Consider the following 26,157-nt stretch of genomic DNA (forward strand, 5'->3'; position numbering starts at 1 on the left):
TACGGGCCTGGCAGCAGCATGAGGAGTCGGTACGGGGGCCCATGGCAGATTAGGGGCCTGGCAGCAGCTATGGGAGGCCCGTAATCTGCCAGCACCCTATGACAAAAAATGGAACCCACCAGCAGTGTGAGGAGACCTGAAAGTGGCACATGGCAGAGTGTGGCGATGGAGACAGCAGCAATGGGAGGCCGTACAGGGACCCATGAGAGACTCTGGACCTGGCAGCAGCATGAGGAGGCGGTATAGGGGCCCATGGCAGATTAGGGGCCTGGCAGCAGCTATGGGAGGCCCGTAATCTGCCAGCACCCTATGACAAAAAATGGAATACACCAGCAGTGTGAGGAGACCTGAAAGTGGCACATGGCAGAGTGTGGCGATGGAGACAGCAGCAATGGGAGGCCGTACAGGGACCCATGAGAGACTCTGGACTTGGCAGCAGCATGAGGAGGCGGTATAGGGGCCCATGGCAGATTAGGGGCCTGGCAGCAGCTATGGGAGGCCCGTAATCTGCCAGCACCCTATGACAAAAAATGTAACACACCAGCAGTGTGAGGAGACCTGAAAGTGGCACATGGCAGGGGCATGATTCATTGCGGATTTAGTCAGTTGTGTCAGGAACTGGTGGTTTGAAATCCAGACTAATCCACGCCTGATTCATTTTCACAAACGTCAGTCTCTCCACACTTTGGGTGGACAGTCGTGTCCTCCGCGGAGTTGCAATACCTCCTGCCGCACTAAACACGCGCTCCGATGCCACGCTACTGGCCGGGCATGACAGCCTTTCAAGGGCAAATTCAGCTAGTTGGGGCCAAAGGTCAAGTTTCGTTGCCCAGTAGTCAAGGGGATTGTCTACCTCGGTTGGCAGGGTGCTGTCCAAGTAGGCCTAAGCCTGTTGTTTGAGGTCCTGCTCCAGGTCCACCTGATGCTGCTGCTGCTGCTGCTGCTGCGGCTGGTTAGTAGTTTCCTCACTGCGCTGGTGAAGAAAGCTACTCATCATCGACTGCAGACTGAGGCAGCCGCTGCTGGTGGAGCTGCCACTGCTCCTACCACCCCACCCCTCCCCTGCTGCCATGGCAGCGGAACGCGAGCGCACAGGGCCCACAGTGTCTGAGGATGGACGTTGGCGCAGACAGGCAGAGACCAGCTGACTACATAGGTGGTTTTTATAGTACGTTATTTTGGCCTCCCTCTCAGCAGGTGTGAAAAAGGCCACCATTTTTGAACGGTAGCGAGGGTCCAACAAGGTGGACAGCCAAAAGTCATCCCTCTGTCTGATGGTTATTATTCGGCTGTCGCTACGCAAGCAACCGAGCATGCTATGGGCCATTTGTGCCAAGGAATGCGAGGGACTCCCTGCCTCCATCTCCACAGCATACTGCCACGGTGCGTCTGGGTCCTCTGTCTCCTCCTCCTCCTCCTCCTCTACCAGATGCTCCTGCTCCTCCACTCCTGTCCGCTGAGTGGAAAAACCACCCATTTCACTCAATAATTCCTGAGCACCAATGTCCTCCTCTACCTCCTCCTCTTCTTCCTGTCCTGCCCCCACAGGGGTCATGTGGCGTTGAGATCTGTGCGCCACGTCTACCGCACCCTGACCAGCCATTGTTAACAGCATTTGTTCCAGGACGTGCAACAGAGGAATGACGTCGTTCATCCCATAGTCCTGCCGACTCACGAATAGCGTGGCCTCCTCAAAGGGCCTGAGCAAGCGCAGGTGTCACGCATGAGCTGCCAATGGCTGACATCTAAGTTACACAGGGAGTACCTTTATCCGCTTTTAACATCAGGAAATCTGTGATGGCCTTTCGCTGTTCGTAAAGGCGGTCTAACATATGTAGGGTTGAATTCCACCTTGTTGCAACGTCACAGCATGAGGAGTCGGTACGGGGGCCCATGGCAGATTACGTGCCTGGCAGCAGCAATGGGAGGCCCGTAATCTGCCAGCACCCTATGTCAAAAAATTCTACACACCAGCAGTGTGAGGAGACCTGAAAGTGGCACATGGCAGAGTGTGGCGATGGAGACAGCAGCAATGGGAGGCCGTACAGGGACCCATGAGAGACTCTGGACCTGGCAGCAGCATGAGGAGGCGGTATATAGGGGCCTATGGCAGATTAGGGGCCTGGCAGCAGCTATGGGAGGCCCGTAATCTGCCAGCACCCTATGTCAAAAAATTCTACACACCAGCAGTGTGTGAGGAGACCTGAAAGTGGCACATGGCAGAGTGTGGCGATGGAGACAGCAGCAATGGGAGGCCGTACAGGGACCCATGAGAGACCCTGGACTTGGCAGCAGCATGAGGAGGCGGTATAGGGGCCCATGGCAGATTAGGGGCCTGGCAGCAGCAATGGGAGGCCCGTAATCTGCCAGCACCCTATGTCAAAAAATTCTACACACCAGCAGTGTGTGAGGAGACCTGAAAGTGGCACATGGCAGAGTGTGGCGATGGAGACAGCAGCAATGGGAGGCCGTACAGGGACCCATGAGAGACTCTGGACCTGGCAGCAGCATGAGGAGGCGGTATATAGGGGCCTATGGCAGATTAGGGGCCTGGCAGCAGCTATAGGAGGCCCATAATCTGCCAGCACCCTATGTCAAAAAATTCAACACACCAGCAGTGTGAGGAGACCTGAAAGTGGCACATGGCATGAGACACTGTGGACCTGGCAGCAGCATGAGGAGGCGGTATATAGGGGCCCATGGCAGATTAGGGGCCTGGCAGCAGCTATGGGAGGCCCGTAATCTGCCAGCACCCTATGTCAAAAAATTCTACACACCAGCAGTGTGTGAGGAGACCTGAAAGTGGCACATGGCAGAGTGTGGCGATGGAGACAGCAGCAATGGGAGGCCGTACAGGGACCCATGAGAGACTTTGGACTTGGCAGCAGCATGAGGAGGCGGTATATAGGGGCCCATGGCAGATTAGGGGCCTGGCAGCAGCTATGGGAGGCCCGTAATCTGCCAGCACCCTATGTCAAAAAATTCAACACACCAGCAGTGTGAGGAGACCTGAAATTGGCACATGGCATGAGAGACTGTGGACCTGGCAGCAGCATGAGGAGGCGGTATAGGGGCCCATGGCAGATTAGGGGCCTGGCAGCAGCTATGGGAGGCCCGTAATCTGCCAGCACCCTATGTCAAAAAATTCAACACACCAGCAGTGTGTGAGGAGACCTGAAAGTGGCACATGGCAGAGTGTGGCGATGGAGACAACCCACCGGCTGTTTTGCTCGCTGCCAAGCTGCCACCCTCTTCTCCTGATGATGCGGAAGCAATAGCCTGATGACGACGAGGCTGCCAAGTGCGATCAGCCTCATCATCATCAATTAGGGTCTCCGCCTCACTACTAGCCCCCTCGGCTGCGTGTGGGTCAGGAGACAGACCTGTCTCTACACCGGCTACCGAGCCACTCTCCTCGCCACTACTTCTTCGCCTGGCTGCTGAAGAGGCGGATGTCTCCCCCCGTTCCTGACCGCCCTCTGTTAGCTCTTCCTCACTGTACTGGATGACACCGGGAGCACTAGCCTCTGGCTGCGAATAGTGCTGCCTCGACCCCTTCCTCTGCTGCCACGTCTGCTCGCTCGTAAAACATTGCCTCCTCTGCCACTCCTCTGCATGTTGTCTGACATACTCTTTAATTAAACGATTCTGTGTCCCTGAGTAACAATTCTGTGGCCCTAAGTAACGGTTCTGTGGCCCTCAGTAACAGTTCTGTGTCCCTGAGTAACAATTCTGTGTCTGTGCGAGTAACAATTCTGTGGCCCTAAGTAACAGTTCTGTGGCCCTCAGTAACAATTCTGTGTCTGTGCGAGTAACAATTCTGTGTCTGTGCGAGTAACAATTCTGTGGCCCTAAGTAACAGTTCTGTGGCCCTCAGTAACAATTCTGTGTCCCTGATTAACGTTTCTGTGGCCCCAAGTAACAGTTCTGTGGCCCTCAGTAACAATTCCGTGTCTGTGCGAGTAACAATTCTGTGTCTGTGCGAGCAACAATTCTGTGGCCCTAAGTAACAGTTCTGTGGCCCTCAGTAACAGTTCTGTGTCCCTGAGTAACAATTCTGTGTCTGTGCGAGTAACAATTCTGTGTCTGTGAGAGTAACAATTCTGTGTCTGTGCGAGTAACAATTCTGTGGCCCTAAGTAACGGTTCTGTGGCCCTCAGTAACAGTTCTGTGTCCCTGTGTAACAATTCTGTGTCTGTGCGAGTAACAATTCTGTGTCTGTGCGAGTAACAATTCTGTGTCTGTGCGAGTAACAATTCTGTGGCCCTAAGTAACAGTTCTGTGGCCCTCAGTAACAGTTCTGTGTCCCTGTGTAACAGTTCTGTGTCTGTGCGAGTAACAATTCTGTGGCCCTAAGTAACAGTTCTGTGGCCCTCAGTAACAATTCTGTGTCCCTGAGTAACAATTCTGTGGCCCTAAGTAACGGTTCTGTGGCCCTCAGTAACAATTCTGTGTCCCTGTGTAATAATTCTGTGTCTGTGCGAGTAACAATTCTGTGGCCCTAAGTAACAGTTCTGTGGCCCTCAGTAACAGTTCTGTGTCCCTGAGTAACAATTCTGTGTCTGTGCGAGTAACAATTCTGTGGCCCTAAGTAACAGTTCTGTGGCCCTCAGTAAGAGTTCTGTGTCCCTGAGTAACAATTCTGTGTCTGTGCAAATAACAATTCTGTGGCCCTAAGTAACAGTTCTGTTGCCCTCAGTAACAATTCTGTGGCCCTAAGTAACGGTTCTGTGGCCCTCAGTAACAATTCTGTGTCCCTGTGTAACAATTCTGTGTCTGTGCGAGTAACAATTCTGTGGCCCTAAGTAACAGTTCTGTGGCCCTCAGTAACAGTTCTGTGTCCCTGAGTAACAATTCTGTGTCTGTGCGAGTAACAATTCTGTGTCTGTGCGAGTAACAATTCTGTGGCCCTAAGTAACGGTTCTGTGGCCCTCAGTAACAGTTCTGTGTCCCTGTGTAACAATTCTGTGTCTGTGCGAGTAACAATTCTGTGGCCCTAAGTAACAGTTCTGTGGCCCTCAGTAACAATTCTGTGTCCCTGATTAACGTTTCTGTGGCCCCAAGTAACAGTTCTGTGGCCCTCAGTAACAATTCTGTGTCTGTGCGAGTAACAATTCTGTATCTGTGCGAGTAACAATTCTGTGGCCCTAACAGTTCTGTGGCCCTCAGTAACAATTCTGTGTCCCTGATTAACGTTTCTGTGGCCCCAAGTAACAGTTCTGTGGCCCTCAGTAACAATTCTGTGTCTGTGCGAGTAACAATTCTGTGTCTGTGCGAGTAACAATTCTGTGGCCCTAAGTAACAGTTCTGTGGCCCTCAGTAACAATTCTGTGTCCCTGATTAACGTTTCTGTGGCCCCAAGTAACAGTTCTGTGGCCCTCAGTAACAATTCTGTGTCTGTGCGAGTAAGAATTCTGTGTCTGTGCGAGTAACAATTCTGTGGCCCTAAGTAACAGTTCTGTGGCCCTCAGTAACAGTTCTGTGTCCCTGAGTAACAATTGTGTCTGTGCGAGTAACAATTCTGTGGCCCTAAGTAACAGTTCTGTGGCCCTCAGTAACAATTCTGTGTCCCTGATTAACGTTTCTGTGGCCCCAAGTAACAGTTCTGTGGCCCTCAGTAACAATTCTGTGTCTGTGCGAGTAACAATTCTGTGGCCCTAAGTAACAGTTCTGTGGCCCTCAGTAACAATTCTGTGTCCCTGATTAACGTTTCTGTGGCCCCAAGTAACAGTTCTGTGGCCCTCAGTAACAATTCTGTGTCTGTGCGAGTAACAATTCTGTGTCTGTGCGAGTAACAATTCTGTGGCCCTAACTAACAGTTCTGTGGCCCATAAGTAACAGTTCTGTGTCCCTGAGTAACAATTCTGTGTCTGTGCGAGTAAGAATTCTGTGTCTGTGCGAGCAACAATTCTGTGGCCCTAAGTAACAGTTCTGTGGCCCTCAGTAACAGTTCTGTGTCCCTGAGTAACAATTCTGTGTCTGTGCGAGTAACAATTCTGTGTCTGTGCGAGTAACAATTCTGTGTCTGTGCGAGTAACAATTCTGTGTCTGTGCGAGTAACAATTCTGTGGCCCTAAGTAACGGTTCTGTGGCCCTCAGTAACAGTTCTGTGTCCCTGTGTAACAATTCTGTGTCTGTGCGAGTAACAATTCTGTGGCCCTAAGTAACAGTTCTGTGGCCCTCAGTAACAATTCTGTGTCTGTGCGAGTAACAATTCTGTGTCTGTGCGAGTAACAATTCTGTGGCCCTAAGTAACAGTTCTGTGGCCCTCAGTAACAATTCTGTGTCTGTCCCTGAGTAACAATTCTGTGGCCCTAACTAAAGTTTCTGTTGCCCTAAGTAACAATTCTCTGGCACTCAGTAACAATTCTGTCTGTCCCTGAGTAACAATTCTGTGGCCCTAATAACGTTTCTGTGGCCCTAAGTAACAATTATCTGGCACTCAGTAACAATTCTGTCTGTCCCTGAGTAACAATTCTGTGGCCCTAATAACGTTTCTGTGGCCCTAAGTAACAATTCTCTGGCACTCAGTAACAATTCTGTCTGTCCCTGAGTATGAATTCTGTGGCCCTAACTAGCGTTTCTTTGTCCCTAAGTAACGATTCTGTGGCCCTAATTAACAATCCTGTGTCCCTGAGTAATAGTTCTCTGTCCCTAAGTATCGTTTCTCTGTCCCCAAGTATCGTTTCTGTGGCCCTAACTCTGTCCCTGTCCCTAATACAGAGCGGTCTGCCTCTGTTCAATGACTGCAGGCAAATGAAGAATTCCAAAATGGCCGCTATTTATAGCTCGACCATTACACAGTGCTAGCTGGCTGGCTGCTGATTGGCTGATGCGATCACATGTCGTTGAGGAATGCATTATGGGTCAGCGCGCCTTGTCTGCGCGCCTTCCCAGACATCCCCGCTCCGTCGCCGCACATGTCAGCCGCCATTTTCGGAAAAATTTCGATTCGCGCGTCCAAAGTAGGCTATCGAAATTTTTCCGATATTCGACTCGAATTCCACTTCGGCTACTTCGATTCGCTCATCTCTACCCTCAACATTGGGGGGTTGCTTTGGGGCAGAGGGAACTCCCACCCAAAGCACCTTGTCTCCATGTTGATGGGGACAAGGGCCTCTTCCCCACAATCCTGGCCGGAGGTTGTGGGGGTCTGCGAGTGGGGGGCTTATTGGAATCTGGAAGCCCCCTTCAGCAAGACGGCCCCCAGATCCCACCCCCCATGTGAGTGGGGTACATGGTACCGCTACCCATTCACAAAAAAAACCCTGTAGTGTGAAAAAAAACAGGAGATAGTCTTTGACAAGTCCATTATTAAAAGAATGTCCCCCTGAAGTAGACCCAACATCAATCACGATGCCCGCAGCCATCGCTACCTGGAAAAAGGAAAAACAATAGAACGCTCCACTCCCAATGCTGACTCCCGGCCATCTGACTGCTCCACTGGCTTGACAGTTCTTAAATATGTAAGGGGCCGGGCCACCTGGAGACATCACGTGTGTGACCCCCGCCCCTTGTGGCTTCATCAACCCGGGCATGCTGGGCCAATGATGTCAGAAAGAGGTGGGGCCACCTGGGTGTCCCCACCCCTTACATATTTAAGAACTGTCAAGCCAGAGGAGCAGTCAGACGGCCGGTGGCCAGAGTCAGGAGTGGAGCTTTTTTTTTCGGGTAGTGGCGGTGGCGGGAATCGTGATTGACGTTGGATCTATTTTGGGGGGACATTCTTTTATTTTTCTTCTTGTAATAAAGGACTTGTCAAATACTGTCTCCTGTCTTTTTTCACACTACACTTTTGTTCTTGTTAATGTGTAGCAGTACCATGTACCCCATTCTCATTCACATGGGGAGGCGGAATCTGAGGGCCCCCTTGCTAAAGGGGGTTTCCAGATTCTGATAAGCCCCTCACCCGCAGACCCCCACAACCACTGGCAAGGGTTGTGGGGAAGAGGCCCTTGTCCCCACCAACATGGGGACAAGGTGCTTGGGGGGGGACCCCCCAAAGCACCCCCCCTCATTTTGAGAGCATGTGGCCTGGTATGGTTAAGGAAGGTGGGGGCGTTCGCTCGTCCAACCCCTTCCTGACCTGCTGGGCGGCATGCTCGGATAAGAGTCTGGTATGGATTACAGACACCCCGACTTTGTTTGGCAAATGAGGTTTAATGTTGATAAATGTAAGGTTCTGCAATTAGAATATGCATGCATATTACATACTAGGGGGGTACAACTGGGGGGGGGGGGGTCAATGGTGAACCTTTACTTTTCAATATACTTATAAACGATATAGGTTCAGGGATTATAAATCCCATTTCAGTCTTTGCAGATGACACCAAGCTGTGCCGGGGAATAACGTCCTTACAGGATGTCTGCAACTTACAAGCCGACCTCAATGCTCTGTGTAATTGGGGGACTATGGGGCCAATGAGGGCTAATGGTGATAAATGTAAGGTTCTGCACTTGGGGGCTAAGAATATGCATGCATCATACATACTAGGGGGGTACAAATGGGGGAATCAATGGTGGAGAAGGATCTGGGGGGGTCAATGGTGGAGAAGGATCTGGGGGGGTCAATGGTGGAGAAGGATCTGGGAGTTCTGGTAGATCACAAGCTTAATTAAGGCAGCAATGCCAAGCTGCGGGTTCTAATGCGAGCAAAATCCTCTATTGTATTAGGAGAGGTATAGACTCCAGAGAGAGAGATATCACCCCCCCTCCCCCCCGGTACAAATCATTAGTAAGTTCAGCTATGAGGAAATATTAGAGGAACTGAAATTATTCTCTCTTGAGAAGAGGAGATTAAGGGGGGATATGATCTCCATGTATAATACATAAGTGGGGATATGATCTCCATGTATAATACATAAGGGGGGGTATGATCTCCATGTATAATACATAAGGGGGGATATGATCTCCATGTATAATACATAAGGGGGGATATGATCTCCATGTATAATACATAAGGGGGGGTATGATCTCCATGTATAATACATAAGGGGGGATATGATCTCCATGTATAATACATAAGGGGGGGATATGATCTCCATGTATAATACATAAGGGGGGGTATGATCTCCATGTTTAATACATAAGGGGGATATGATCTCCATGTATAATACATCAGGGGGGATATGATCTCCATGTATAAATACATAAGGGGGGTATGATCTCCATGTATAATACATAAGGGGGATAGGATCTCCATGTATAATACATAAGGGGGGGATATGATCTCCATGTATAATACATAAGGGGGGATATGATCTCCATGTATAATACATAAGGGGGGTATGATCTCCATGTATAATACATAAGGGGGGATATGATCTCCATGTATAATACATAAGGGGGATATGATCTCCATGTATAAATACATAAGGGGGGTATGATCTCCATGTATAATACATAAGGGGGATAGGATCTCCATGTATAATACATAAGGGGGGGATATGATCTCCATGTATAATACATAAGGGGGGATATGATCTCCATGTATAATACATAAGGGGGGTATGATCTCCATGTATAATACATAAGGGGGGATATGATCTCCATGTATAATACATAAGGGGGGATATGATCTCCATGTATAATACATAAGGGGTGATATGATCTCCATGTATAATACATAAGGGGGATATGATCTCCATGTATAATACATAAGGGGTGATATGATCTCCATGTATAATACATAAGGGGGATATGATCTCCATGTATAATACATAAGGGGGATATGATCTCCATGTATAATACATAAGGGGGGGATATGATCTCCATGTATAATACATAAGGGGGGGTATGATCTCCATGTTTAATACATAAGGGGGAAATGATCTCCATGTATAAATACATAAGGGGGGTATGATCTCCATGTATAATACATAAGGGGGATAGGATCTCCATGTATAATACATAAGGGGGGGATATGATCTCCATGTATAATACATAGGGGGGATATGATCTCCATGTATAATACAAAAGGAGGGATATGATCTCCATGTATAATACATAAGGGGGGTATGATCTCCATGTATAATACATAAGGGGGGATATGATCTCCATGTATAATACAAAAGGAGGGATATGATCTCCATGTATAATACATAAGGGGGGATATGATCTCCATGTATAATACATAAGGGGGGATATGATCTCCATGTATAATACATAAGGGGGATATGATCTCCATGTATAATACATAAGGGGTGATATGATCTCCATGTATAATACATAAGGGGGGATATGATCTCCATGTATAATACATAAGGGGGATATGATCTCCATGTATAATACATAAGGGGGATATGATCTCCATGTATAATACATAAGGGGGGATATGATCTCCATGTATAATACATAAGGGGGATATGATCACCATGTATAATACATAAGGGGGGGATATGATCTCCATGTATAATACATAAGGGGGATATGATCTCCATGTATAATACATAAGGGGGGATATGATCTCCATGTATAATACATAAGGGGGGATATGATCTCCATGTATAATACATAAGGGGGGATATGATCACCATGTAAAATACATAAGGGGGATATGATCTCCATGTATAATACATAAGGGGGGGATATGATCACCATGTATAATACATAAGGGGGATATGATCTCCATGTATAATACATAAGGGGGGGGATATGATGTCCATGTATAATACATAAGGGGGGATATGATCACCATGTATAATACATAAGGGGGATATGATCTCCATGTATAATACATAAGGGGGGATATGATCTCCATGTATATTACATAAGGGGGGATATGATCTCCATGTATAATACATAAGGGGGATATGATCTCCATGTATAATACATAAGGGGGGATATGATCTCCATGTATAATACATAAGGGGGGTATGATCACCATGTATAATACATAAGGGGGGGATATGATCTCCATGTATAATACATAAGGCGGGATATGATCCCCATGTATAATATATAAGGGGGGATATGATCTCCATGTATAACACATAAGGGGGATATGATCTCCATGTATAATACATAAGGGGGGATATGATCTCCATGTATAATACATAAGGGGGGATATGATCTCCATGTATAATACATAAGGGGGGGATATTATCTCCATGTATAATACATAAGGGGGGGATATGATCTCCATGTATAATACATAAGGGGGGGATATGATCTCCATGTATAATACATAAGGGGGGATATGATCTCCATGTATAAATACATCAGTGGTTCATATAGTGAACTCGGTATAGTTATTCCCCCTGAGGTCATCACAGAGGACAAGGGGGCGCTCTTTATGTCTGGATAAAAAGAAATGAAATAATTTACTCTCCAAACACGGAAAGGTTTCTTCACAGTAAGAGCTGTGAGAATGTGGAATAGACTCCCTCCAGAGTTGGTTGTGGCCAGCTCAGTGGATTGCTGTAGGAAAGTCCTGGATCCTTTCTTGGATACACAGAATATAACTGGATATAACATTTATAGGGAACGTTGATCCAGGGAATATCCAATTGCCTCTCGGGGGATCAGGAAGGAATTTTTTTCCCCAGCAGGAGCAAATTGGATCATGCTTTGCTGGGGGGCAGGCCTTCCTCTGGATCAACTGTGGGTATAGGATTATAACTTTTTTTTTGGTTGAACTGGATGGACATTTGTCCTTTTTCAGTCAGTCTAACTAGGTAACTATCAGGGATGTGATGTACTGTATTCACTATTAGAAAGGTCACAACATGAGTTGTAAAGTGCGTTTAGCAATGTTTTTTTTTTCTCATCTACAGAGGAGGTTTGAATGTATGAAGCTGCATTTTTGTATTTGTATTTATACTGTGTATACTGTATGTAATACAGTATATAAAACATAAATATATGTGACTAAGTGGTTAGAACTTCCACCTGGCAGTACTAGGGTGGTCTGTTTGAATCCCATCCACAACACTACCTGTCTGGAGCTTGCATATTCTCCCTGTGCCTGCATGGGTTTCCTCCAGATGCTCCGATTTCCTCCCACACTCCAAAGAAATGCCAGTTGGTGAATTGGCTCATGTCTAAATTGTCCCTAGTATGTGTATGTATGAATGTGAGTTAGGGACCTTAGATTGTACACCCCTTGAGGGTTAGGGACCTTAGATTGTACACCCCTTGAGGGTTAGGGACCTTAGATTGTACGCCCCTTGAGGGTTAAGGACCTTAGATTGTACACCCCTTGAGGGTTAGGGACCTTAGATTGTACTCCCCTTGAGGGTTAGGGACCTTAGATTGTACGCCCCTTGAGGGTTAGGGATCTTAGATTGGACGCCCCTTGAGGGTTAGGGACCTTAGATTGTAGGCCCCTTGAGGGTTAGGGACCTTCGATTGGACGCCCCTTGAGGGTTAGGGACCTTAGATTGTACGCCCCTTGAGGGTTAGGGACCTTAGATTGTACGCCCCTTGAGGGTTAGGGACCTTAGATTGTACGCCCCTTGAGGGTTAGGGATCTTAGATTGTACGCCCCTTGAGGGTTAGGGACCTTAGATTGTACGCCCCTTGAGGGTTAGGGACCTTAGATTGTACGCCCCTTGAGGGTTAGGGACCTTAGATTGTTCGCCCCTTGAGTGTTAGGGACCTTAGATTGTACGCCCCTTTAGGGTTTAGGGACCTTAGATTGTACGCCCCTTGAGGGTTAGGGACCTTAGACTGTACGCTCCTTGAGGGTTAGGGACCTTAGATTGTACGCCCCTTGAGGGTTAGGGACCTTAGATTGTACGCCCCTTGAGGGTTAGAGACCTTAGATTGTACGCCCCTTGAGGGTTAGGGATCTTAGATTGTACGCCCCTTGAGGGTTAGGGACCTTAGATTGTACGCCCCTTGAGTGTTAGGGACCTTAGATTGTACGCCCCTTTAGGGTTTAGGGACCTTAGATTGTACGCCCCTTGAGGGTTAGGGACCTTAGATTGTTCGCCCCTTGAGTGTTAGGGACCTTAGATTGTACGCCCCTTTAGGGTTTAGGGACCTTAGATTGTACGCCCCTTGAGGGTTAGGGACCTTAGACTGTACGCCCCTTGAGGGTTAGGGACCTTAGATTGTACGCCCCTTGAGGGTTAGGGACCTTAGATTGTACGCCCCTTGAGGGTTAGGGACCTTAGATTGTATGCCCCTTGAGGGTTAGGGATCTTAGATTGGACGCCCCTTGAGGGTTAGGGACCTTAGATTGTAGGCCCCTTGAGGGTTAGGGACCTTAGATTGTACGCCCCTTGAGGGTTAGGGACCTTAGATTGTACGCCCCTTGAGGGTTAGGGATCTTAGATTGTACGCCCCTTGAGGGTTAGGGACCTTAGATTGTACGCTCCTTGAGGGTTAGGGACCTTAGATTGTACGCCCCTTGAGGGTTAGGGACCTTAGATTGTACGCTCCTTGAGGGTTAGGGACCTTAGATTGTACGCCCCTTGAGGGTTAGGGACCTTAGATTGTTCGCCCCTTGAGTGTTAGGGACCTTAGATTGTACGCCCCTTTAGGGTTTAGGGACCTTAGATTGTACGCCCCTTGAGGGTTAGGGACCTTAGACTGTACGCTCCTTGAGGGTTAGGGACCTTAGATTGTACGCCCCTTGAGGGTTAGGGACCTTAGATTGTACGCCCCTTGAGGGTTAGGGACCTTAGATTGTACGCCCCTTGAGGGTTAGGGATCTTAGATTGTACGCCCCTTGAGGGTTAGGGACCTTAGATTGTACGCCCCTTGAGGGTTAGGGACCTTAGATTGTACGCCCCTTGAGGGTTAGGGACTGATGTGAATGTACAATATATGTAAAGCGCTGTGTAAATTGATGGCGCTATATAAGTATCTGTAATGAATAAATGAAAACAATGTATTTTTCAGTAAAGGATATAGACAGATCTCTTACTGAGTTTCCGTTCCAGAAAATTGTTTCTTCCAATGTGGTAAGAATTATTCCATCATCAAAAATGGCAATTGGGTAAAACATAAGTCTATAATACGTTTCACTTTCCAGTAATACCCAATTTCTTACTTCCAGCACATTTGGCACTTCTCCTCTCTCATTAAATTGCAATTTAGCTTTGTTTGGCCGCCTGTAAACAGCTTTTCCCACATATCTTTGAAGCTTTTGAATGAAAGATGGACAGACAAGAGTTATTATAGACAGTCATGAAAACTTTCAAACTTAGCACCCGCCCCAAAAATAAATGAGTTACTGTAGGAGCATTTTCTATTTTTTGTTTCATATTTCCATATTACCCTCTTGACTTCTCCTTAGGATTTGCTCCACAGATATACATATATTCACAGAAAAGGGAGGAGACCTAAAGTGTATACAAACTCAAAAACAAAAATGTAATGTAGCGGCACAGATGGAATCGGTTTGGCGGTTTGATCCTGGGTTCCATTACCTGATAGGCACATGGCAGCCAGGCACACAACCTTTCCACACACTTTAGTCAGTGCACAGGCTTTGCACCTCTTTTATTGTTTTCTTTTACATTTTTGGTTAGAACTTGGGGCAGATATAGGGTGAGCCTTGGGGTAGACATAGGGTGAACCTAGGGATACTCCAGTAACTGACACTAACTCAGCACTAATGCTTCAGGGTGAAGGCAAGTGTGTAGATATACAGTACAAAACAGGGACTGCTCCCCAGGAATACTATCCTAAGCAGGGGCGGACTGACCAAACTCGGGCACTGCCCAAGAGCCCGGGGTCAGTAGGGGGCCCCATGAGATGCCCCTGGTACCTTTTTCATAGGCTTTTTTGAGTTCGGGTAAGGACACAAGGGCCCCATGATCCCCTATTGCCCGGGGGCCCCATGAGTTGTCAGTCCGCCCCTGATCCTAAGTGTACAAAATAGTAACTGTTGATCTCCCGGTAACTAAAGTGTTTAGATCCAGAAGGCTGGTACTCCCTTTCCTGATCTCAGTGCAGCCATGTGCAAGGTCAGTCAGCTTCTATACTCCAGTCACCTGTGTCCTGGATTCTTAGAAGGCTTTCTGCAAATGCAATGCTCTGGGACGATAGAAGAGAGGTCCCCCAGCCAAGGGACCCCAATAAAGGTGTTTACAGTTCCAGGTAGATTTCCCAGGAATGCCACAGTCCATAGGCTGGGTCTTACTCTACCTGGAACAAGAAAGTTTCTGCTCTGGGCTCTAGCCTATTTATATCCCCCTCACCCCCCTGCTGGTCACCTGCCATATTGACCAGGTATTGGCTGGGGATCATATTCTCTCAGCCACTATATCTCAGGCTCCCCTGGGAGACAGGGGGACGTAACTGAGCCCATACTTACAGAGCAGACCTAACAAATCCATCAGTGCTCTCCTTGGTTACAGGGAGGCCTAAACTAAATTTAACCTCTTCACGTCGGCCGAACGCAAATGTGCGGCCTCCCGGCATCTGGGCCTAGACGCCAAGCGGCCGCACGTTTGTGTTCTATTAAAAAGGACATATGTGCCGAGAGCGCTCCCAGCACACATGTCCGGTACTCACGTAAGGTCCCGATCTCCTATTTTGATTGGGACCTTTCCCAATCATGTGACCACCGTGATGATGCGTCACGGCGGTCACATGAGCCTAAACCCCACCCCGCCTCCTGGCTTCTGAAACTCTTAACCTCCCTGGCGGTATTCCCGAGTGTAGCTCGGGGTAACATTTCAGTACCAAAAGCGGTAACCCCGAGCTACACTCGGGCTTACCCTGAGGCACTGCTCCGGCAAGTGTTCTTCACTTACCTTACCCTGCGCTCCCACGATGTGTCCCCTGCAGCGTCCCCGGCCATCTCCTCCGGCCGATGCCGGCATCCGGCTTCTGTGTCCTGTCCCTGTGACGTCGGGACGTACGGGCGCCGCAGCCGCCGGCGGCGGGAAATTTAAAAATTTTAAAAAATGTCATTTTTTTTTTTTACATTTTACCTAGTAAAACATTGCTGTCTCAACCAATTTCACATACATATTGTCCCGAGTGCTTTGCCCTGCGCCCTGCCTGCATTTTGTCTATTCTTTCTGCTTGGAAACTGAGAAATGTCCATGGCGTCCAAAAAGTGTCCCTTTAGGTCAAAAGCGGTTTAGATCAGCTAGAGAACAGCGATAGTAAATCAGAACCACTTGCAGAATTGAGTGATAATGATTCGTGGGGGAAATTCCTCATCAGACACTGAAAACGATTTTGCGACTGAGCTCAGCGATGTGCGAACTTGGCGCTCTATTTCACATTTCAGTGTTTTTGGTTTGATTATATTATTGAATTAAATTTTTTATTATTTTTATATTATTTTTATGATTATTTATTAAATTATAATTTATGATTTTGTGTTTCAAATTATATGATACCCGGGATGTTTACTAGACTCTTGTTCGGACAGATTTCAGTGAGTTTTTCCTAAAAATTACAGCCTACAATAAAAAAAATACATATTTCCATGCAAAAAAATGGTACCGCTTTCAGCACCAAAAATCTGAAATAATCATACCGCCAGGGAGGTTAAAGGGCCGGGAGGCGCCGGTGTGAAGGGGTTAACAAACAGCAGTTATATGAAGCACTACAGTAATACTGTATATATAGAGTTGAACACTAGTGAGCGCAGGAGGTTCACACCATTATTGTTATACTACTACATAGATATATCCACTCATTTCTGCGTATCCACTGGCTTGCAATGTATATTTGATGCACTGCTCTACCCCACATTGTCATGTTTTACAGTTTACAAATATTTGCGTCTGCAAAACGGGAGGCTACATGTCATGTCTATGTTCTGACTGAGATATTTAACTGTATATGCTCTGTATGCTCTCGTGTTATTCTTATACTAATAAAGTGTTTTTGGGGAAAAAAAATAATAATTGTACCATTAGTCTTGATGCAGTTTTTTCTGATTTTTCTTCTATCTTGTACATAGTATCCAAGGCCTTGGCCAACACATAAGCTGCCATGAATACATAGGATTGTATGTTTTCCCTCATGCCAGAAATTCTCAACCAACTATGATATACCATTGTGCAGTTCTTTGCAAAAAAACTATTATGAATTTGGAAAAAGTTATTTTTCATTTTATTTGCTGAAAGGCATCCAAATATATTTATCCAAATATCCTCCAATACCGGGTCATCTGGACTGCCGTACAGTCGGACCCCACTGATAAACGATTGTAGATGTGGGATGTCTATTGGGGGCCTCATAAAAATGAAGCTACAGTTAAATAGTGACCAGTTAACTTTGGAGTAATATTTTAGGTAGGTCCAAGATTCATGAAGAAGTAAGGTGATATTTCTCTTAATTTTGAGCAGGCCAACAACAAATGTAGCATAATGAGGTGAGAAGAGGCCACATAGTATCAGGATTTTAGCTGTAGTTTTCTTGAGAACTTCCAGCTCATGATGAAAGATCTCTGTAATTCTAATCGCTTTCTCGATACAGATGCTATGATGGGTCATCATCTTGCTTAATTCTTGTATCTCCACATCACTGCTGCCATCCTCTGGTGACACCAATACAACCCAGTTCCATCCAAAATATAGCAAGCACGTTATGATGGCTTTGTAGCGTAAACGATCATTTTGTGACATTCGGTACAAACCTGGATACATTCTTCTATCACTCAGGGCAATGTCTGTGGCTTGATGACTGATCTGTAAAAAAATGTAAAAACAAATATTTGGGGAACAATTCAGGGCATTCTACTATATAAATATATAAAACACAGAGGTGCGGCGCTTTGGACGATCACATCAAAATACAGGGTGCAGCAACATAACCTCCTTTTTTCAAAACGCAATAAAACCCATTTTATGAATCAGAATTGGTTTTATTGTCTTTAGTAATGTAGGTACATATCTAAAGTTCTGTTTTATACAGTTTTGAAAATCATATCAGGTAGGTGACGCCCCCCCCCCCCCATTGTCCGTACACTGAATAAGCCGATTTCTGGCATTTTTCATGACCCTTACCAGCATAGCAGCGGGTATGTTGGCAATTTCTGCGCGGATGTTGGCCTTCAGGTCTTGTAGGGTCCTTGGACGGTTTACATAAACGCGGGATTTAAAAAAAACGCACAAAAAAAGTCGCAAGGGGCTAAATCGGGGGAGCGGGCTGGCCACTCCAAATCGCCCCTTATTGAGATGAGGCGCTCCGGGAAGTGTTCCCTTAAAACAGCCATTGATGCTCTTGAAGTGTGAGCCGTTGCTCCGTCCTGTTGTAACCAAATGTCCCCTAAGTCCAATTCATCAAGTCGTGGAAAAACAAATTCCTCCAACATGTTCACATACCAGTCTGAATTCACTTATTCAGTGTATGGACAATGGGGGGGCGTCACCTACCTGATATGATTTTCAAAACTGTGTAAAACAGAACTTTAGATATGTACCTACATTATTAAAGACAATAAAAACAATTCTGATTCATAAAATGGGTTTTATTGCGTTTTGAAAAAAGGAAGTTATGCTGCTGCACCCTGTAAAATAAAATATATGAAATTAAAGTCCAGTGCAGTCTGGTATAGATAGAATTAGACGCCTCTTTACTTGAACAGTGATGATGTCATATAAATTCCAAAATAAAAGTTCCAATAAGTTGGGAAAGTCCACCATCACCAACACCCCAAAAATGCTGCTTCTTACCAGACCATAATGACCCCTCAATTCAGTATGGGGTCATTATGGTCTGGTAAGAGGCAGCAAGGGGGGTGTAGCCCACTGTGCTCTGACACACAAAGTACTCATGGAGAGGAATTGTATATCCAAAAATGGCAGCTGTGTGGTGAGAACCTTACATGTCTAGGCACTGCCTCTGTGCCCCTTAATCCCCCGCTGCCTGTTTCTAGTTGTCACTGTCCTGACTGGAGGCAGCTTTGGAATCACTGGGGGGGGGGGGGCAGTGATGTCATACTGAGCCCAGGAGGAAGAAAACCTGAAATGCTGCCAAGATGTATCTCAAGTTAAACTACTGTACTCAGTGGGAAGGGGGGTGGCTTGGTGACTGTGCTGGGGGACACTGAACTGGAATGGCTTGGTCACTGTGTTGGGGGACACTGAACTGAAAGAGATTGGTAACTGTGCTGGGGGACACTGAACGTGGGGGATTGTGATTGTGCTGGGGGACACTGAACTGGGGGGATGGTGACTGTGCTGGGGGACATTTAAATGAGTAGGATGGTGACTGTGCTGGGGGACTCTGAACTGAGAGTATAGTGAGTGTGCTGGGGGACACTGAACTGGGGGGATGGTGACTGTGCTGGGGGACATTTAAATGAGTAGGTTGGTGACTGTGCTGGGGGACATGGTGAGTGTGCTGGGGGACACTGAACTTGGAGGATAGTGACTGTGCTAGGGGACACTGAACTGGGGGGATGGTGACTGTGCTGGGGTACACTGAACTGGGGGGATGGTGACTGTGCTGGGGAACACTGAACTGGGGGTATAGTGACTTTGCTGGGGGACACTGAACCGGGGAGATGGTGACTGTGCTGAGGAATACTGAACTGACTGTACTGGGGGACATGGTGAGTGTGCTGGGGGACACTGAATGTGGGGGATAGTGACTGTGCTAGGGGGCACTGAACTGGGGGGATGGTGACTGTGCCAGGGTACACTGAACTGGGGGGATGGTAACTGTGCTGGGGAACACTGAATTGGGAGGATGGTGACTAGGATGGAGGACACTGAACTGGGGGGATGGTGACTGTGCTGGCGGACACTGAACTGAGGAGGGTGGTGACTGCGCCGGGGGACACTGATCTGGGGGGATGGTGACTGTGCTGGGGGACATTTAAATGAGTAGGATGGTGACTGTGCTGGGGGACACTGAACTGAGGAGGGTGGTGACTGCGCCGGGGGACACTGATCTGGGGGGATGGTGACTGTGCTGGGGGACATTTAAATGAGTAGGATGGTGACTGTGCTGGGGACACTGAACTGGGGGGATGGTGACTGTGCTGGGGACACTGAACTGGGGGGATGGTGAGTGTGCTGGGGAATACTGATCGGGGTGGTAACTGTGCTGGGAGACACTGAACTGGGAGGATGGTGACTGTGATGGGGGACACTGAACTGGGGGGATGGTGACTGTGATGGAGGCCACTGAAGTGGGGGAATGGTGACTGTGCTGGGGGACACTGAATCTGTGGGGATGGTGACTGTGCTGGGGGGCATTTAAATAAGTAGGATGGTGACTGTGCTGGGAGACATGGTGAGTGTGCTGGGGGACACAGAACTGGGAGGATGGTGACGGTGCTGTGAGATACTGAACTGGGGGGATGGTGTTTGTGCTGGGGAACACTGAACTGGGGGAAGGTAACTGTGCTGGGGGATGTTGAACTGGGGGAATGGTGACTGTGCTTGGGGACACTGAACTGGTGGGATGGTGGCTGTGCTGGGGGACACTGAACTGAGGGGGGTGGTGACTGTGCTGGAGGACACTGATCTGGGGGGATGGTGTTTGTGCAGGGGGACACTGAACTGGGGGAGTGGTGACTATGCTGGGGGACACTGAACTGGGGGGATGGTGACTGTGATGGGGGACACTGAGTCTGGGGGGATGGTGACTGTGCTGGGGGGGCATTTAAATAAGTAGGATGGTGGCTGTGTTGGGGGACATGGTGAGTGTGCTGGGGGACACTGAACTGGGAGGATGGTGACTGTGCTGGGGAACACTGAACTGGGGGGAAGGTAACTGTCCTGGGGGACATTGAACTGGGGGGTGGTGGCTGTGCTGGGGGACACTGAACTGAGGGGGATGGTGACTGTGCTGGAGGACACTGATCTGGGGGGATGGTGATTGTGCTGGGGGACACTGAACTGGGGGGTTGGTGACTGTGCTGGGGGACACTGAACTGGGGGGATGGTGACTGTGATGGGGGACACTGAAGTGGGGGAATGGTGACTGTGCTGGGGGACACTGAATCTGGGGGGATGGTGACTGTGCTGGGGGGCATTTAAATAAGTAGGATGGTGACTGTGTTGGGGGACATGGTGAGTGTGCTGGGGGTCACAGAACTGGGAGGATGGTGAGTGTGCTGGGGAACACTGAACTGGGGGGAAGGTAACTGCTGGGGGACATTGAACTGGGGGAATGGTGACTGTGCTTGGGGACACTGAACTGGGGGATGGTGGCTGTGCTGGGGGACACTGAACTGAGGGCGATGGTGACTGTGCTGGAGGACACTGATCTGGGGGGATGGTGATTGTGCTGGGGGACACTGAACTGGGGGGATGGTGACTGTGCTGGAGGACACTGATCTGGGGGGATGGTGATTGTGCTGGGGGACACTGAACTGGGGGGATGGTGACTGTGCTGGGGGACACTGAAGTGGGGGGATTGTGACTGTGCTGGGGGACATTGAACTGGGGGGATGGTGATTGTGTTGGGGGATACTGAACTAGGGGGATGATGAGTGGGCTGAGGTACACTGAACTGGGGGATTGTGACTGTGCTGGGGAACACTGAACTTTGGGGGATGATGACTGTGCTGGCGGACACTGAACTGGGGGGATGATGACAGTGCTGGGTGACACTAAACTGGGGGGAGGTAACTGTGCTGGGGGACACTGAACTGGGGGGATGGTGACTGATTTTGGGAGACATTGAATTGGGGGGATAGTAACTGTTCTGGGGAACACTGAACTGGGGTTCAGACACTGTTTTTATTAAATCATTGGTGGGGAACTAAAAGGGTCATCTGTTGCCACAGGAGTTGGTGAGAGGCCACTGGCCAACCCTTGTACACCCTGTTAAAAGGAACAGCATTGCCTGTGTGGATTACAGCGCAGGCACCTTTACTAATGTTTGAAGGAACTTTATCCTGGGCACTTCAAGATCAGGAATGTATTTATTCATTTATTTGTTTCAAACTTTTATTTTTTGTACATTTTCCCAGTTGTTTTCTGGTTTCCAGGCCTAGCTTTCTCATGAGTCTTTAGGAGGGGTTTTCTCAGCTAAAAACACCCTTTCTCTTGCATGCCTGATCTACGGGTTGGTAGATTCCAGGAAGTAAATGCTACATGAGGTATCTGCCATTACTCAAGATGGCCACAACCAGAAATACTGGGGGAGTGTTTTTCAAAGTGATTTCTTAACAAAAAAAAAGCATGGAGACATGGATGGATGGCAAAGTTTGTTTTCAACAATTATTAATTATAAAAATTATTTAATAAGTGTATTTGTCTTCTGGTGGTTGGATTGGTGGATTTTCACTTTAAATACCATTTTTATTTTACATAATTGTTGAGTGATTACTACTGTTTTCTTTTTCCTTCAACTATTGGGGTACTGTATAAATTTGCAATATACTCCCTTCAGTCCAATGCATAGCTCTACTTGCAGAGTTGTGGACACAGAGAACAGGGGACCCGGGAAATATTGATTCCTTTGGGTGTACCCTACACCAGCTACTGGGCTATTGCTATAACAATAATCTTTAGGGCAGTCCATAATTTTTCACTGATATTGATATGCAATGTAGTGCTGTGATCACTTACCTGTGTGTACTGGTAAACATTAAGTAACTGGGCCAGTACTTGAGTTGTAATGAAACTGGAGTCACCAATAAAACCAACCACTTCCCCATGTCTCCTGCAGGAATAATTAGGAGCCTTCATGTTTTTTCCAGACAATATCTGAAGGGCATATCCCAGGGAACTCTTTGGATCTCCACAAGTATTAAATATATGATAACCCAGCGTAATATTTTCAAGGAGATCAGGGTCCTTATTAATTTCATTGACAGCAAAGATCAGAGCCAAGATACTTCTATATTCATCAATATTAACACTGCAAATATATATACATATAAAATAATTAATTGATAATGGACATAGCCCACCGTTTATTTCCCATTATTTCCTAATTGTTGCTGTCTGAATTAGTTTTTTTCACAGGCCATTTTTTAAAGCTGACTTTCCATGAAATTTGAAGGTTCACTCTATTGAAATCTCCCCCACTCTTGAAAGTTAATTCACCTGAAAAGGAAGATGAAAAATAAAGCTGTCGCAAAAAAAAAAAAAATGTTTACCTCAGCCTTGACTTCTGGAACGTCTTGATGGTGACATCACTGTGCCTCAATTCTGCCTCCTGTGATAACTGGATTTAAAGAGTGGAGTGAAGGAGCTGAAGCCTTGGAGGTAAAGATGGATGAGAGTTTTGAATTTACAGTCAGGTCCATAAATATTGGGACATGGACACAATTCTAACATTTTTGGCTCTATACACCACAATGGATTTGAAATGAGACGAACAAGATGTGCTTTAACTGCAGACTGTCAGCTTTAATTTGAGGGTATTTACATCCAAATCAGGTGAACGGTGTAGGAATTACAACAGTTTGCATATGTGCCTCACACTTGTTAAGGGACCAAAAGTAATGGGACAATTGGTTTCTCAGCTGTTCCATGGCCAGGTGTGTGTTATTCCCTCATTATCCCAATTACAAGGAGCAGATAAAAGGTCCAGAGTTCATTTCAAGTGTGCTATTTGCATTTGGAATCTGTTGCTGTCAGCTCTCAAGATGAGATCCAAAGAGTTGTCACTATCAGTGAAGCAAGCCATCATTAGGCTGAAAAAAACAAAACAAACCCATCAGAGAGATAGCAAAAACATTAGGCGTGGCCAAAACAACTGTTTGGAACATTCTTAAAAAGAAGGACTGCACCGGTGAGCTCAGCAACACCAAAAGACCCGGAAGACCACGGAAAACAACTGTGGTGGATGAGCAAAAAATTCTTTCCCTGGTGAAGAAAACACCCTTCACAACAGTTGGCCAGATCAAGAACACTCTCCAGGAGGTAGGTGTATGTGTGTCAAAGTCACCAATCAAGAGAAGACTTCACCAGAGTGAATACAGAGGGTTCACCACAAGATGGAAACCATTGGTGAGCCTCAAAAACAGGAAGGCCAGATTAGAGTTTGCCAAACGACATGTAAAAAAGCCTTCACAGTTCTGGAACAACATCCTATGGACAGATGAGACCGAGATCAACTTGTACCAGAGTGATGGGAAGAGAAGAGTATGGAGAAGGAAAGGAACTGCTCATGATCCTAAGCATACCACCTCATCAGTGATCATGGTGGTGGTAGTGTCATGGCGTGGGCATGTACGGCTGCCAATGGAACTGGTTCTCTTGTATTTATTGATGATGTGACTGCTTACAAAAGCAGCAGGATGAATTCTGAAGTGTTTCGGGCAATATTAATGTCAATGGTATGCTGATGGTACCCCTTTGAGGCATCTAAATGGTAGATAGAAAGCTTCACACCAAAAGGTTACCTTGTGAAGGGAATACAGTTGTCATCGAAAGTTTTTATCCCCTTGTTGAGTTGCCATAAAGAAGCCACAAAATGCCACAAAAAAGGCCGGTGAGGCATGTCAAGGTGTTATTAGGCATTCTGTAACTGGACTTTTTTTTGTGGCATTGGCACAGTAAAGGTTTCTTTCAGGCAACTGACCTTGACCATACAGATCATTTTTGTTCAAATATTGTCATATTGTGCTCCTTAAAACAACCACACAGTCTTTTTCCAAGCAGCCTGTATTTCTCCTGAGGTGACCTGTGGGGGGGGTTCTTTGTATCCCAAACAATTCTTCTAGCAGTTGTGGCTGCAATCATTCTTGCTCTACCTGACCTCAGCTTGCTATCAAGAGATCCCCGAACCTTCCACTTCTTAATAAGTGAATGAACAGTACCAGGGGCAGACTGACCATTTAGAAACTCAGGCACTGCCCGAGGGCCCGGGGTCAGTAGGGGGCCCCATGAGATGCCCCTAGTACCTTTTTCATAGGCTTTTTTGAGCTTGGGCAAGGAAACAGGGGCCCCATGATCCCCTATTGCCCGGGGGCCCCATGAGTTGTCAGTCCGCCCCTGAACAGTTGGCATATTCAAGGCTGTGGATATCTTTTAATATCCTTTTCCATCTTTATGAAGTTTCACAGCACAACTGTATTTGTTTTCCAATAGTGTTTATTCAGTTTTTCACAAGAAAGTACAAATCAGTACAGAGAATATATACATCTATGCTCCCTCCCCCCTCCATCCCATACAAACTGCAGCCTGTGACGGGAGTCACTTTGGGTGGGGGGCCCATGGAACCAATCTCACTTTGAAGAGATGGGGAGACCCCTGTCTCAGCTCCCCATATCCCTCTTATGTGTAAGTCACCCTGTGCCTGTTAGGGGTACAGGGTGATCTGTCCTAATATTGAGGTGGGGGGTTGTGGATTGTTTAATGCCATGTGGTTGCATCCCATTGTTCTATTGTGTGTCTTACCTGGCAGCAGACTATTATGGGATGTATGTGTAATTAATAATTAGGGTGCTGACATATCTAAACCCTCCCCAACCCTATTGACCCTTCTAAGCCTGCTAGCCATAGTTTAAAAGCAATAAAATGCATTATGGTTTGGAAAAAATGCCTGAATGACTTTTGGTCATACATATGCAAGCACTATTGTTTTGATGCCACAAACCCATGGTAGCAGTGAATCCAAAACTCACCCCCACATGGCACCCCTATTATACATCAAAGCTATTATCCCTCTTCTCACTCTGCCCTACCCTTCTATGTTCCCTGACATCACCTGCACATGCAGCATCATTGGCAGTTAGTGTTTGTCTTCCCATTTTGTTTTTTGTTTTCATTACCTGTACTGGCTTCATTTCCAAATGCATTTCAATGTATTCAGAATACAAACAATACAGAATACAAAATAATTCATTTTGAATCTGCCTGGAGTGCAGCTTTCAAGATCCCATCCAGAGATCTGTTACAATCTGCATCCCGAATGGTACAGGTTAGTGGAGTATCCCAAAGTTTATGTTTAAGACCCTGAAAAGTTTATAGAGTGATTGGGATTAATAGTAAATGTTCTGTGTAGTCAGATTGTGTTGACTATGTCAGTATTTCTGTGCTCAAAGCGGTACATTGTTTTCAGTGGAAATGTGTTGTTTTTTATTGTAGGCCTGTAATTTTTAGGAATAACTCACTGAAATCTGTCCGAACAAGAGTCTAGTAAACATCCCGGGGATGATAAAATTTGAAACACGAAATCATAAATTATAATTTAATAAATAATTATAAAAAATAATAATATAATAATAAATGTAATTCAATAATATAATCAAACCGACAACACTGAAATGTGAAATAGAGCGCCAAGTTCGCACATCGCTGAGCTCAGTCGCAGAATCGTTTTCAG

General features: G+C 46.8%; 1 protein-coding gene across 1 annotated transcript in view; it reads right to left on the minus strand.

Moving 5' to 3' along the window:
* Window positions 1–26,157, minus strand: part of LOC149445861 (vomeronasal type-2 receptor 26-like) — a 56,664-nt gene that overhangs the window by 25,452 nt on the left and 5,055 nt on the right. Inside the window, exons 3-4 of the mRNA XM_089653313.1 lie at window positions 22,449–22,740; window positions 16,827–17,606 (exon numbers count right to left, since the gene is read on the minus strand). Coding sequence (XP_089509439.1) covers window positions 16,827–17,606; window positions 22,449–22,740 — 1,072 coding nt within the window. The remainder of the gene's footprint in view (window positions 1–16,826; window positions 17,607–22,448; window positions 22,741–26,157) is intronic.

This window comes from Staurois parvus, unplaced genomic scaffold (assembly GCF_062004578.1).
Source record: "Staurois parvus isolate SC_StPar_1 unplaced genomic scaffold, SC_StPar_1.0 ptg000706l, whole genome shotgun sequence".
Classification (NCBI taxonomy): Eukaryota; Metazoa; Chordata; class Amphibia; order Anura; family Ranidae; genus Staurois; species Staurois parvus.